The 14191-nt window shown below is 50.9% G+C and overlaps 4 protein-coding genes across 4 annotated transcripts; 2 read left to right on the forward strand and 2 right to left on the reverse strand.

Moving 5' to 3' along the window:
• The first annotated feature begins 38 nt into the window (after positions 1–38).
• Positions 39–2425, forward strand: TrAFT101_011992 (uncharacterized protein). Its single transcript, XM_024901720.2, has 3 exons — positions 39–367; positions 424–1594; positions 1661–2425. Exons 1-3 carry the CDS (start codon positions 276–278, stop codon positions 2093–2095), a joined length of 1698 nt encoding a protein of 565 aa, XP_024765449.1. The 5' UTR covers positions 39–275; the 3' UTR covers positions 2096–2425.
• Positions 2386–5219, reverse strand: TrAFT101_001206 (uncharacterized protein). The gene is made up of 5 exons (XM_024901721.2): positions 5052–5219; positions 4443–4964; positions 3896–4375; positions 3453–3832; positions 2386–3388 (listed from the first exon to the last, which is right to left on the reverse strand). The coding sequence occupies exons 1-5, from the start codon at positions 5184–5186 to the stop codon at positions 2491–2493; spliced, it is 2415 nt and encodes an 804-aa protein (XP_024765450.2). The 5' UTR covers positions 5187–5219; the 3' UTR covers positions 2386–2490.
• A 1908-nt stretch (positions 5220–7127) lies between these two features.
• TrAFT101_001207 (uncharacterized protein) lies at positions 7128–10379 on the forward strand. Its single transcript, XM_024902306.2, has 3 exons — positions 7128–7828; positions 7900–9420; positions 9493–10379. The coding sequence occupies exons 1-3, from the start codon at positions 7315–7317 to the stop codon at positions 9600–9602; spliced, it is 2145 nt and encodes a 714-aa protein (XP_024765452.1). The 5' UTR covers positions 7128–7314; the 3' UTR covers positions 9603–10379.
• On the reverse strand, positions 10339–13935 carry TrAFT101_001208 (uncharacterized protein). The gene is made up of 3 exons (XM_024904948.2): positions 13412–13935; positions 11273–13350; positions 10339–11195 (listed from the first exon to the last, which is right to left on the reverse strand). The coding sequence occupies exons 1-3, from the start codon at positions 13716–13718 to the stop codon at positions 10485–10487; spliced, it is 3096 nt and encodes a 1031-aa protein (XP_024765453.2). The 5' UTR covers positions 13719–13935; the 3' UTR covers positions 10339–10484.
• Positions 13936–14191: the final 256 nt, after the last annotated feature.

Below are 14191 nucleotides of genomic sequence, written 5' to 3' on the forward strand. Positions count from 1 at the left end.
GGCCGCGAAGCCTTTGGGAGCCAAGGAGCAGCAACCTCCTACTACTCTTAGATCGACCTGATCTTGTGAGCTTCGTCATACTTTAACCTCTTTTTTTTCTGTCGTTGTTTTAGCCACGGGACCAGCCTCGTCGCCCCGAGTGCTTTGACTAAGCTGCAAGTCTCCTTGCTTCGAAGAACACCGCATGCAGGGCGGAGCGATGACCTAAACGAACCATTCTCTGCTCTCGCCAGACTCTCCTCCAATCTCCCACCGAGAGTCGCGTCGTCGCCATCATGCCTGATCTGGGCACCGGCCAGAAGTTCACCACCGCCACCACAGTGGTCGCGGGCGTCGCATCTCTGGCAGCAACGGTGGTATCAGTGATGTAAGCTATATTTCCTCTCCGCCGGCTGCGAAGCGTCCTAACCAGTGCCTTGGCAGCTCTATATGGCTGCAAGCAAAAAACTATCGCAAGCCGCTGCTCCAGCGCTACGTCGTCCGCATCCTGCTGATGGTGCCGATATACTCGATCTCATCATGGACAAGCATGGTTTCATTACGAGCTGCTGCATTCTTAGACCCTGTTCGAGACATCTATGAAGCATTTACGATATATACCTTTTTCCAACTTCTGATCAACTACTTGGGCGGAGAGCGATCGGCCATCGTTATGCCCCACGGTCGGGCTCCCGTCCACCATCTATGGCCTATGAACCATGTCCTACCCAAAGTCGACATTTCAGACCCGTATACGTTCCTAGCCATCAAGCGGGGCATTCTCCAGTATGCATGGCTCAAACCCATCCTCGCTCTCGCGGCTATAATTATGAAGGCTACAGGTACCTACCAGGAAGGATATATCGGAGCTAAATCTGGCTATTTTTGGAGCGGCATAATCTACAACATTAGTGTCACAGTCAGTCTGTACTCGCTTGGGCTGTTTTGGGTTTGCATGCACAAAGACCTGGTGCCATTCCGGCCCGTCCCCAAATTCTTGTGCATCAAACTCATCATCTTTGCTTCGTATTGGCAGGGGTTTTTCCTATCGATTCTTGTGTGGCTTGGTGCTATCCCCGATGATGTTCAGGGCTACACGCGTGACAACCTAGCAGCGGCCATCCAAGACGCTCTCATCTGCGTGGAGATGCCAATTTTCGCAGTAGCTCACTGGTACGCCTTTTCTTGGCACGATTTTGCCGATAATAGGATCCAGTCGGCTCGCATGCCACTCAACTATGCTTTCCGTGATGCATTTGGCATCAAAGATCTCATTGAAGATTCCAAGGAGACTTTTAGAGGAGACAATTACGGCTACCGGACATTCGATTCTGGCGACAAGGTCATAGCGCACGAGGATTCCAGTTCAAGATATGCTAGACTGAGGGAAGGCATGCGATATGAACGTGGAGGTAAAGGGAAATATTGGATTCCAAAACCGGGAGAGGTGAATGCGACGGCACCATTGTTGGGTAATGGCAATGGATCATCCAGCTCCACTCGCCCCGATCAACTTAACGAGAATACCCATGGAACATTTGACGAGCCGGAAATTGATCCTGATGAGGATCGTCTATATGATAAAGCCCGACAACTAGAATACGGGGATTGGAACGTAAGTTGGCGGCTTTTTTTTTTTTTTCTTCAAACTGTTCTATATCCGCTGACTCTATGGAAATAGTACCCAGTCATTACTGCAAGCGAACCGCTCAGGGAACGTTATGCTTCCTGGGCAAGCAGCTCAGAGACGAGAATTCTCAACTCTCATACATACACCAGCATCCCGACAAGTAACGACACAGCCGAATCATCACAGCAAAAAGGCAAACAAACTGAGTCAGAGCAACAGCCGCCGGTGGTTGTTATAAAGAAGAAGAAGAAGCCAAAGAAGGCTATACAGCACCCAGACCCTAAACCATCTGATGTAATATCCGACCGGGAAGATCAAGGCAGCACTAGAGCTACACAGAGCTGCGACGGCAGCCACAGCCCTGCCCCCGAAGAGCATGGGCCGTGGGCCTCTACAGAACGTAACGACGCACGAGAGAGTGTGTCCAGCTACCAAATATCAGACTCTGACGAGTTCCGGAACGTTTGGGACGCAGATAATAAATAAGCGACGTTTGTTTACTTCATTGTTATGGAAAGCTGTTAGAAGAAATTCAGATCTATATGCCTACTCCACCTGGCCAGACAGGCATAGCGAGGCGTTCTTGGGTGATCGGAAATCAGGACGAGGGAAAATACCAGATTTTTTTTTGTTGATGTATACGGATATATACCACTTATATGCGGCCGCTTTTTCGTTTCAATTAGCAATCATGTTTTGCACTTTTTTTTTTTCGTCAGATGTTCACATGGTGGTGTTGCTACTCGAGCACGTGGACAGGAGATGCACTTGTTGAAGCAGACAACTATTACTTTTCACAAATATACTATATACTACTATTTACATCTTGCTTTGTTTTTGCTTTTTTCCTTCTTTTTTAAATTTCATTTAACATTTCCGGATCAAGAGCTGACTCCCTTGGACATATCAGTCAACAGCTGCTTAGCATTAACAGCGCTTACACTTCCCGGACTGGGTGGCGTTGGGCCAGTTGTCCAGTTACTTGGTGTGCTGCCAAGTACAAAGTCGAGGCTTCCTCCGTAAGCAAAAATGTCATACCAGCTCACCCAGCTCTTGTTCCACGGGCGGCCGTTGACCTTGAGTGACTGGACGTAGTAGACGTTTTCACTGCCGCCAGTGGTGGTGATCTTAAGCTTCTTGCCGCCACCAAGGGAGATGGTCAGGTCTGTGAACCATGGAGATCCGATGAGGAAAGTGGTTTGGCCGGTGACGGGAAATAGACCAATCATGCTCCACAAGAGCCATGACTCCATGGCACCAGCGTCACTGTTGCCGGGCAGGCCGCCTGGCGTTGGGCTGTAGTATGATTTGGCGATGAAGCGGCTTCTCAAGACGGAAAGATCTTGTCTGTTGACATAGTTGTACAGATAAGGAGTCACGAAACTAGGTTCATTTCCAGGGTTGAAGATTGTGCTGCCAAAGGCGCTGTTGCCGGAGTAAATGCCTGGTTGGAAAGTCATCTCAAGGCGCTTGACGAATGTGTCAGCTCCGCCGCAGTACTCAACGAGAGTCTCCAGGTCGTGATGAGCGTTGAAGGAATACTCCCATGGGAGGGCTTGGTAGTACAAGTCTCCCCAGTAGCAGCCGCCGCAAGAAATGGGATTTTGGCTGATGAAGCCGCTGGTGTTTCTTGGTCCAAGGAAACCAGAGAATCCAAGCGCAGTCATGTTGGTGTTCCAGTGGTTGCGCCAGTTGTGTGATCTGTTGAGATACTTCTTGAAGTCATTCTGAAGACCAAGGCCGTTGGCAACTGTTGCCAGCGAAAAATCATTGACTGCGCTGTAGCAATGTTAGACAAATGAAGATGTACACTGCAGGGGGGGTACGAGAGTGGTTTGCTTACTATTCAACAGCTCTGCTTACGGATCTTCCAAATCGAGGAGTGATGTAGCCGTATTGTAGCCAATCTGGAAGTGCGCTTCGTCCTTCCTTGGTTGAGCCCGTAGGATCGCGCGGATCATTGTTGTTGGCCGGCACGACTTCAGCATTCTTCACCATGGAAGCATAGGCGCCTTCCCAGTCAACCTTGCCGCGCACACCCTTGACATATGCATCAGCGAAGACGTTGTCGCTGTTTGAGCCTCCCTGGACAGCACCATTCCAAAACGAGGAGCGCGCATCAGAGGTATAACCTTCATTGCGGTAGATGTCAATCATGGATCTCAGGAGCTCTTCATAAAACACTGGTTGAAGGATATGAAGAAGAGAGGTTGTGCAGCGGTGCTGTTAAGATAAGTCATTAGTAACCGCAAATCAATTGGGGGGTGATGAGGCATGGAGGCTTACTGTGTCCCAAAAAGTGAAGATGTCATCATAGTAGGGCTCACCAGAGCTCCAGAGAGGGTTTTCTCCTGTCTTATTTGTGGGGAGCAAATGCATGAAATAAAGTGCTGAATAGAGCTGGTTCAGTTTCGTAACATTAGTTTCAGTGGTTGTCACTTTTGACAAAACCTGCGAGTTCCAAGCATCTCGAGTTCCCTGGCGCACCGTCGCAAAACTGGTGTCCTTGGGAATCTCTGCGTTGACGTTGGCACATGCTTGAGACTCTGAGATGAATGAAACGCCAACCCTAGAGGTCACTGAGGTTTGCTGGAACGTGAAAAGCGCACCCAGCCTCGCCGTCTTGGAACTATAGCTGGTCTCCTCGTTTGAAAACTCAGCCAGAGTTGACGTGTTTAGGCTCGTTCCAATGAATGTTTTGAACGAAGCCGGGGCGTCAAAGTATCCACAGAAATAGACTGTCCAAGGATCAGCTCTGTTCCATCCCTGATTTCATCTTAGCAAGACATTCCAGATTTCAAAGACAGGGGCAGAAGGCGGCATCTTGACTCACATTGTTGTAAGTGCCCGATCCAGTATAATAATAGTACCCGACATCGGTATCTTCTTCGACGTTAATACTTCCTCCCAAGAAGTGCTGTTCTAGCCCTTGGCCGCGGTAGGATGACAAGACGTGGGATACGTCCACAAGGACATTGAGATCTTCGTCGACGCTAGGGAACGTGTACTGAAACATGCCCGCTTTGTTGGTAGCGGCCAATTCTAAGACAGTTCCAGAGCCAAGACTTGCTTTGTAGTAGCCAATCTCGGTATAATCGGGCGCGGCGCGAGTGTCGTTGATGGCGTCACTGAGGGGGTTGTTTACCGTCCCAACAACAGGCATCTGAGAAACGACGCCATATTTTGGAGCGCCTCCAGTGCCGCTCTCATGAAGCATAGTGAAGCCAGTGAAGTTACCCTTTGCAAGATACCCCGAGTAAGCATCTGTGCCAGAGTAGAGATCAGGGCCAAGCTTGACCATGCCCAGTGGTCGAGAAACACCGGGGAAAGTGTTTCCGCCATTTGTTTCTCCCGTCTAGTGGTATAAAGTCAGCTTGATTCTTCCGAGGCGCAGCATGTATGAGCAAAGTGATGCTACACATGACTTGGACAGTTCACTTACACTGGTCAAGACATAGCTGGCTAGGTCAACCGGAGGAAGCGCGGCCGAGTTGGCTAACGCGATCAACGGTAACAATACTAATGTAGAATACATTATGATTATAAGTATGCACAGCCCAATAGATACAAGGAGCATACTGGAGGAGAAAAGCCGTCGACGCCGTACTTTACACCAGACTTATATACAACTCTCGAGCCAAAGATCTCTCACCCCCTCCTCTCGCTATTCAAAATGCCAAGGCGGAAAGCATACGCCGTTATGCATGCTCCGCACAAAAAAATAGCAGCGGTTCCATGCACGGTCGCAGCCAGCACTCAATACACATATAATCACGTTCCTGGAGGTTGATCATGAGTGGGCGGCGCCTGAGAGACAACGTGGGATGCGCATGCCACCTGAGTGGCCAAGAGGCCCTGCATTGTGCCCGAATAGGCAAGACGCCAGGCTGGAGGGCCTGCGAGATCTGCGAGGGACGGCCGTTCAAGTGCCGAAGTGGCACAATATCAGCGTTATCAGTAGTAGTGGTGGTATCAATATCAAAGCGACCTTGCGATATCGTCCGGCCGGGCACAAATGGCGCTTTTTTGCAGACGCGAGGGCGGCGACAAGCCGGAGCAAAAAGTGCCGAGCCTTGGGCCGGCGCTGTCTCTCCGCAATGACATGTCTTGGAAGTCGATGAAAATCACAATTAAACATGCCCGCTTCGGCCGTCTACCGCGCCGGTTAAGCCGACGACGACTGTAGAAAGGGCACGCGACGCTTTGGATAAAGAGACGAATAAATGAAGACAGGTCGCATGACTTGCAGCCATAATCGGCAGTATCACGAACGTGGCTAGACCTCGTCTTGGAGGCGTACGGCACCCAATGCTAGTGGTGTTTGATTATAGTATTAGACAGAAGAGATGTAACCTCCACTAGCAACTTTCTACTGAATAGTGCTCAAGTACCTACCGCTTGTGGAGATGCCGTATTAGCCTATAAGTAGTATAAAGAGAGCCTTCTCCATTAAGCTTCTTTTCATACAGGCCTACCGGAAAGCTAACGCAAAACACAAAACCCCAGTAGCGAGCTTGAGTCATGGGCGAATTAGCTTACATGAACCAGACCCAGCACGCAATGAATTTTCACTCTTCTTGTAGGGTTATTTAGGCAGATGGTCTTCCTTGCGGGGTCGCAAACCGGGAGAGGCGTTCTAGGCTCGAGGCACTTGGATCTCGTGGCGCAGACCCAAACAAGTTAGACCCAGGAACGCAGCATCTCGAGTTATCGCGAGTGGATTGTTCGTGGTGGACACTTATCGTCTGCATATTGTACCTACCTTAGATGTACATATACACATACTAGTACTTTTGGTACGGGGTATTGTATCAAGCCGAGCATGTCCACGCAAAGGAATCTCCGAGGCTAATATGAGACGTATGAGATGAGACTAGGCGAGTTCCGAGCAACATCGAATGAACGAGATCACAATGCGGGGCAGAGAGGACAGTAACTCATCACCACTAGCGGCACCAACAACGTCTATTTCATTGTATGTTGCCGTGCCGTCTTTTCATGCCACGTGCAGGCGAGAACAAAGGAGCACATATAGGGTGTGTTAATGTTACATGCAAAGTCACGGTCTCGCCCTATCTTCCACAGCGTGACTGGAGCTACATGTGGCTGCACTTACACGGTACATGTACCGACAAAAGGCTCTCCGAGTTCCGATGCTTGAATAATGCAAATTTGTAACAACTTGAAGACCGTTCCTTATTTGGTAGAGTAGGAACCTACACTTTCATTCATCCAAGCTTATCTATGTGATGGAGTAATCGACAGATGCAACTTGCTCACTGTCACACACAATCTTGGATCGAATCGGGCAATTCCATCTCGGCCGGATTAATACGGCGCCGAAATCTTACCTAAGCATGGTGCACAAAAACTGGGAGCCGCGCGAAAAGATACACACACTTCCGGCACCAAATGACCGCGACTGCTGTCTGCTCCTATTGCCAGCCTGTGTGCGCATATTCCCCCTGGAGGCCCTCTTTTTTTTTCTGCATACCGCTTTGCCACCGACAGGCGGTCTAGAAATATTTTGTCGATAACGCGGGCAGAATCCATTGGGCCCACGTCAGAACCGCAATACTGCTTGTGTTCCGCCTTTTCTGCCACCCGCAGGCAAGAGCATCACCACCGACCGCCAACAGGCCGAACTCGAGACGCCCAGGCCCTTCTGCGCTGAGCCGAGCGTCTCCAATCGACAGCAGTGCGCAATGGGTCGCAAGCCGAACCCCCTCATCCTCGAGTACTTCGTCCGCGGGCCAAAGCTCAACGACAACAGCAACCGCTATCCGCACACCTGCAAGCAGTGCGGCGAGAACTTCCCCAAGGGCCGCATCGACAGCCTGACGACGCACATCACCAAGAAATGTCCGGCCATCTCCGATTCCGACCGCATGCGAGCCTGCCTCGAGCTCCACGGCATCACCGCCAGGGCAGCTGTCGAGCGCCAGCCTCTCGGCGGGGCCCCGGTCAATGGACAGCCGACCGCTCAGCTTGCGCTGCCGCAGGGATGGAGTGCTCTCGAGACGCTCGCCGAGGCATCGCGCCAGGTCGATTTGAATGAAAATAGCCGAGGCCAGAAAGCACCAGACGCAGCCAATCCTGCCAATGGGGGCGGATACGTGACCGATCGACTGGAGCTGCAAGAGCAATTTACGCTGGATAACCCTCCCTCAGCTTATGAGAACCGCCCTCAGACAAGCACCAGCATCAAGAAAGAGAAAGGTAAGCATCAATTGCTTTCCAGCGTGCTGCTTTTCCATTGCAGGAGCTTGGCTAACCTGTGTGTTCTGCAGGCAACGTTGCTGTGCAAGTGGCGTCACCGACTTCTGAGCTCTCGCCGGAGGAACGTCTCCAGGCTCTCCTCCCCCCTGGCGATGTGTTGCCAGATGCCTCCAACATCTCCGTTGCCGTTGCCGCCACGGCTCGCTTGAACCCGTCATTTCTCGACCCTCAGCTTGTCCATACTGACATTCCGTCGACCTCTTCACCTCCAACCGCCGAGCCCCAAACGACCATCGATCCAATGCCAACTGCCCCCTTACCCGTCTCTCTACCCGACACGAGTGTTTCTCAGCCGTGGGGGGAGATGACATACTTGACTACCACTGCCCCCATCCCGTTGCTCACAGAAAATTCTCCAGCGCTACCGCTTATGAGTCGTGGCGGTGTCCGAATGGATACGAGTGATGCGTTGATCAACGGCAGAGCCCGCCATGCACGGTCGAGATTTACTCCTGCTAGGCGGAAAGAAGTCCAAGAAGTACGCAAGATAGGTGCTTGTATTAGGTGCCGGATTTTAAGAAAGAATTGCGGCAAGGGAACTCCTTGCGATACCTGCCGCAAAGTACTAGCACCTCGTGTCTGGAGGACTGGCTGTGTCCGCACTCGACTGCACGAACAGCTCGACCTATATGCTGCTGGTGTCCAGGTCGTTCTCTCCCAAAATCGCATCAACCTCATCAAGGACCAGCTCAAGCTTACCAATGATGGAAGTGTGATTGAAGTATCACACTTTCCTGAAGCGGGCAAGAAGATTGTTTTTGGAGCATTGGTGTATCCGTTAGAACCAAATGAAACCCAGGCAGAGGCTCGTGGAAACAAGGACCCATTTCACCAGGTCATTATGATTGACCAGGACTCAGAAGATATTCCAGCCAAAGCCGAGGCCTATATGCGCGATGTGTTGTCTACTTTTGTTGAGCGCGAGCCGTCAAAATTTATGAAAGTGACGCTCGAGGCCGCATACCACCAGCTCTCAAAGGGAGAAGACGATCTTCTCAAGAAAGCTTTGGAGCTTTGGGGTCTAGTTGAGAGTATTGATCGCGAAAGGCAATGGACTATCCTGGAGAAGCCCAGTGCTGAAGGGGAAGAACCGAGGTGGATCAAGGAAGCGCAAAACGAGAACGATGCCGATATTTACACCATGATTTGCATGCAACTCAATGCCGCGGCTGAACGAAAGGCTAACAGCACTTCCAAGAGCCTGCTGAATCATATGGATAGGCTTCTGACGGATAGCAAAACAAAAGTCGGCTTCAAGATTTACCTGACCGCCATCATTTTCCTCAACTGTGTAGAAAAGTCAACCTGGGCCTTCAAGGCTTGGGAGCAGGACCATCTTCGTCCAGGCTGGCCCCTTGAGCGCGACCCAAGCGTTTTCACTCAGCAGGGCGGAAACTTGGCCGGGTTGCTGAAGATGCTCTTATCCATTCGCAAAGCACTACCACAAACCATGCGGAGCGAAGAAGGAAAGTTGACGGTCCAGGATAGAGACCCAGACATCACCGAGTACTTTAAGAACCTTGATCTTGATTGTAAGTCTTTTCTTATATCATTCAACTTTCTGATCTATTCTTCTTCTTTTTTTTTTTCTAACTAGATCATAGTCGATAATATTGAAACCCGCCAGAAAGGCTCACAATTCTCTCCTGCCGACTCCCGTTCTCTCGAACTGGCCTTCTGCTCACACCTTCTCCTCCCTTACCCCTCGGCCTAAAACGCCCACGAGATATGAGACTACGACCTGACGCATTATTTTCTCTCTCTCTCTCTCTCTTTCTCTCTCTCTTAATACTCTATCAGTCTTATTATCACTGTTGTTTTGCTTTGCGATATAGATGATTAAGACGACTTTGCCTCACTGGCGTGGAGATACGCTCTCCTTTTTTCTTTTCTTCTCTTTTTTCCATTTTCAACTGAAATGAAGCGAGGCGATGCAGGTTTTAGACGGCGGAAAAGTACAAAACGAAAAAGTACATACATATACGATCACAAAACAACATATTTGACATATTCAGGAGGAACTATTTCAGGGCAAAAAAAAAACTCCTTGGCCCCCTCTCCCCAGTTTACTTCCTAAACTGATCTTCGCATAACTCCGGCGTTGGTTCTTATGCATGGTTTATTGGGCTCTCTTATTTTTACCAAATCACAAAAAAGCAAGGCACAAAAGCGTGATAGACAGATTCTGATCGGGGGGTTTTCTTTTCTTTTCTTTTCTTTTCTTTTTTCTCAAGTCAGAGGGGAATTTTCCTTTCACGATCTTTCCTTCTTCTCTTTTATCCTTATTTTTATATTCATAGAGCGATGGCGCAATCTTTTCGGCGTCACAGCGCTGCGTGGCCCTCGGGAGTTAGTTCGCGGGGTTGATCAATGGCTAGCCCAAATTTAAGAAAAATGGCGAATTCACATATACGGAACGAGATATAATATAGATGATTATTCACACACGCACACAAAAGAGTCTTTTTATTTTTTTATCACCAGATTTCCAATGCTTCTCATTTATTATGCTCTCTCTATCTTCTTGTGAATTAATTAATTAATTAAACCACCCCCCCTGTGTTCTTTTCCTTTAAATGTACCGGTTGCCAACCCTCTAAGTCGGCGACATGCTTCCACTATCTACGCGTGAGGATCCCTGTCCCGCCGCCCGTCTCGGCTTCTTGAAGCAGGCGAATTCATTCTTGCTCGCGTCCCTGAGCTTCTTCAGCACATTGCGCATCTCAGGCAGCTCGTTCTGTAGTCTCGCGCGGGCGTCATTGTCGGTGCGGCTATCCAGCTCCTGGTAGATTTGGCCCTGTAGCTCGGAGGCCTTGTCTGTCGTGTACTGGCTGAGCGTCTGCGCAATGAACTCGACATCAAGTGTGGCTTGGATAAGTGCGCTGAGGGAGTAGCGCGAGCGTTTACGGAACGCATCCAACAGCTGCAGAGAGGTTTGTTCCAGCAAGAAGGAAAGCACCTGGGGCGTCAGAGAAGCAGCCGTGGTAGAAACCTGAGAGTGGACCAGCACAAGAGTCAAAAGGGTTTCGTATACGTATGGCTTTGCCGTCTGAGGTCGCTGGCCAGATGCGGGAGCCCAGTCCGGATCCTCGAGGCCAGCGAGGATGATTTCGCGCAGCTTTTCGGTAGCCTGCTTGGTGTACGACTGGAAGAGACGAGCGTCAATCTGACCAAGCACGTCTTTAATGGTCTTGGACTCGTCTGTGAGCTTAACCGAAAAGGCATTCTCAAACTGCGAGTTTAAGTTGGGAACGATTTGAGATCGCAGCGCTTGTAGGTTGCTCAGCGTAAGAAGCATTCGGACATTCTAAATATTAATGTTAGTTTTGAAGAGAGACAGAGAAAAGGCAAGATTTGGAAAACAGGGGTACGCCGAAGACTTACTCGATCTCCAGCGTCGAGCGTGCTCTTGCCTACTGAGGATACAGCTACGGCAGAGACACCTCCTTCTTGGCCAATAGACCATTCGTCTTCGGCCTTCTTCACAGATCGCTCTGCATTCTCCACCATACCGCTTAGAGCTTTGTATAAAGTGGTTACGTACTGGCTCCGAACCATCTGGAGCAACTTGGCCGGCGGCGGCAGGACAATGTCACCCGCATTAGGCTTCGACATGGCTTCGGATATGTAGAGAATCTTCTGCATGCCAGTCAGAAGGGCGCCCTCAAATACCGCAAAGCTTGCAGGCATCCGTGTCACGTCGCCCGACTCTGCGGATGGCTGCCAATCTTCAATGAACTTCATGTTCTCAGCGTCTTTGTTCCAGGCGGCACAGAGAGCCGTTACGCAGCGCTCTCTAGAAACACCAATCAAAGTCTTTAGCTGTTCAAGAACTTGGCCATTTCCTGACCGGATGGGGTCAATGGTGGCAAGATCAGAGGCACCCGAACCAACCAACGCCAACATCTTGCAGAGATAGTATACTCCGCTAATGGAATTCGACCAAGGTGGCCAAAAGGCAAGCTTTTCCCAGGGTTCGCCCTTTTTTGGCGATGATGGCGGCGGGTTATTCGGGTCAAAGTTGAATCGAGGATCCCGCGAAGTTGGACTGAGAGAATGGCCAAATCCGTTGGCTGATGCCGGCGAGTTGGGCGAGAGGGGGAGCGGCGAGAAGACCATGCTAATATCTTCAGGGGGGAGGCCGGCAAAGAACTCGTAGACGTGTCCTCGCAGCAGATCTACTAGCTCCACGATGCCCTTTTCGAGATCCGTAATGTTATTCTGTGTCAACTGATGATGCTTTTGGGACTCGTCATTGTAGCCCGTAGGCAATGTCTTTTGAATCCTGCCTTCTATGAAGCCCTGCGCGGTCTGCCAAAACTCGAGAAGGTCTCCAAGAATCCCTTGGGGGGATATCAGGCTAGTCAGGAAAGCAAGCATCTTCTCCCACAGCTCGATGACATCTGCAGAATCGCTCGAAGTCGGCTTGCTGTCCATGCTCTGCCGACCCAAGGTACGAAGATGAGATGCTATAACCCGACTAGAAGGCTTCTCGTTGGCCGCCAATCTTCGGCGAAGCACCTCAATCTCTGCTTTGGTGTGATCTGCTGTTGACTGAATCTTGCTTTTAAGGAAATCATATCGACTGAGGAGCCAAACCCATATCGGGTTATCTCCGACGCCAAGCTCCAGTAACAGAGTAATGACATCCATATACTGGTCCAGGCCCCGGCCACCGTGACTTTCAGATTTTGATAAGGTGTGCAAGGAAACCAGCCTCTTCCATACCTCGCGTTTAAAGGCTTGGATTTGACGATCAACATCATACCAAACGCGGGCCGCCACCATGAGTTGGTAGAGCTCATCGTCTTCAGGTGACTGGCGTCCCAGCCTGTTTGATAATGCGCGCGCGTCATCCGCAAACTGCCTGGCGCGGTTATATGCTTCCACCAAAGTCTCGTAGTCTTTCCTCTTGATGCAATCAGATATTATGGTGCTCAGCTCCAGCGGATCCTTGAATTTGTTTACGTATTTTTGGAAATCCTTCAGATGTTCTTCCTTTTCTCGGCCTCCTAGAGCTGGGCCCCAAACATCTTCTGCCTTGGCGGATACGTCCAGTAGGGGGGCTTTGATTCCCAGAACGCCATATTCGCTTTCTTTAATGAGAGCGTTCTTCTTTCGAGAATCCGATGACATGGCCATTGGGCTGTTCAGGCCACCCTTGCCACCACGTAAACTTGTCCGGCTGGCGTGGCGGCCATGAACCGACCCCCTGGCCCCTGGGCCTGATTCGGCTCCACGATATTTCATTTCTCTGTACACATTGTCTATAGTCGCTTTTGCCTTGACGAATCGTTCAAAGTTGCTCTCAACGAGGACCTTTAGAGACGCTGACTTTTGATCAATCGACTGTGAGAGGATATCGAGGCCCTCGAGCAACGTGCGCGTATCAGCTCTGGCGTGTATCTGTGACAGGAACAAGGCGGGCGAAAAGGTAGTCGAGGACAGCATGAATCGGTTGCCTATCAAAATGCGATTAGTAAATTGCCATGTCGGGTTCAACTCTAGTCATTGGAGACTCACGAAGTCGCACGTCGTCCTGTACCTGGAGTCCGTTCTCTCGCAGCGAGCGGACAACGCTGTCTGTGGTGCCCAGGGGGTCTGGCTCGTCCTTCAACACCATGTTGTTGACCCCTCCTTTCCTCCCGACGGCAGCGCCTTTCCCATCGCCAGAGGACTCGAGGGCCTGGTATCGCGACTTTTGGCGGCCGTGCTTCTTTGGGTCGCCCTCGTCGCCGGAGGAATCATCGTCCTTCTCCGCAGGCCATTCTGACGGATACGCGGTGGGCAGCTGGTAGAACTCGAGGATTGTTCGCTCGTAGTCGGACATGATGTCGGGATCGTTGCAGCCACAGCTGCTAAGCTACGAAGCTCGAGGACGGTGCGGAGGCCGGCAGCGGAAGCTCATGTAGGCCGCAAGAGCAGCGCCTGACGGTGTCGTGGTTCGTGTTCGGGGATCTGGCAGAGCGGTGCAGCGACCATTGCTTTGTCCAGGCCAATTCGCAGCAACCAGCAACCAGCAACCAGCTCCGCGATCTATGCATGTACTAGACTACGGTCTACGGTATTGGAGCTGGCTGATGCACGATCAGGTACCTTCGACGGTACCCCGTGCTGCTCCTCCGTGCTCCGTTACAGCCTGCCCCATCCAGCTGTGCTGCCATCACCAGCCACGCCTCGGAACCTCCCTCCCAGCCACAGTTCCTTAGTCATGCCGCACCTGGTGGCGCTGGCCCCAGTCTAGCGTCCGTTAATCTGAACCACGGAGCACGCCGAGGTTACAAGAGCGAGCCCAGAAAAAAA

The sequence above is a fragment of the Trichoderma asperellum genome, chromosome 1, assembly GCF_020647865.1.
Source record: "Trichoderma asperellum chromosome 1, complete sequence".
Classification (NCBI taxonomy): domain Eukaryota; kingdom Fungi; phylum Ascomycota; class Sordariomycetes; order Hypocreales; family Hypocreaceae; genus Trichoderma; species Trichoderma asperellum.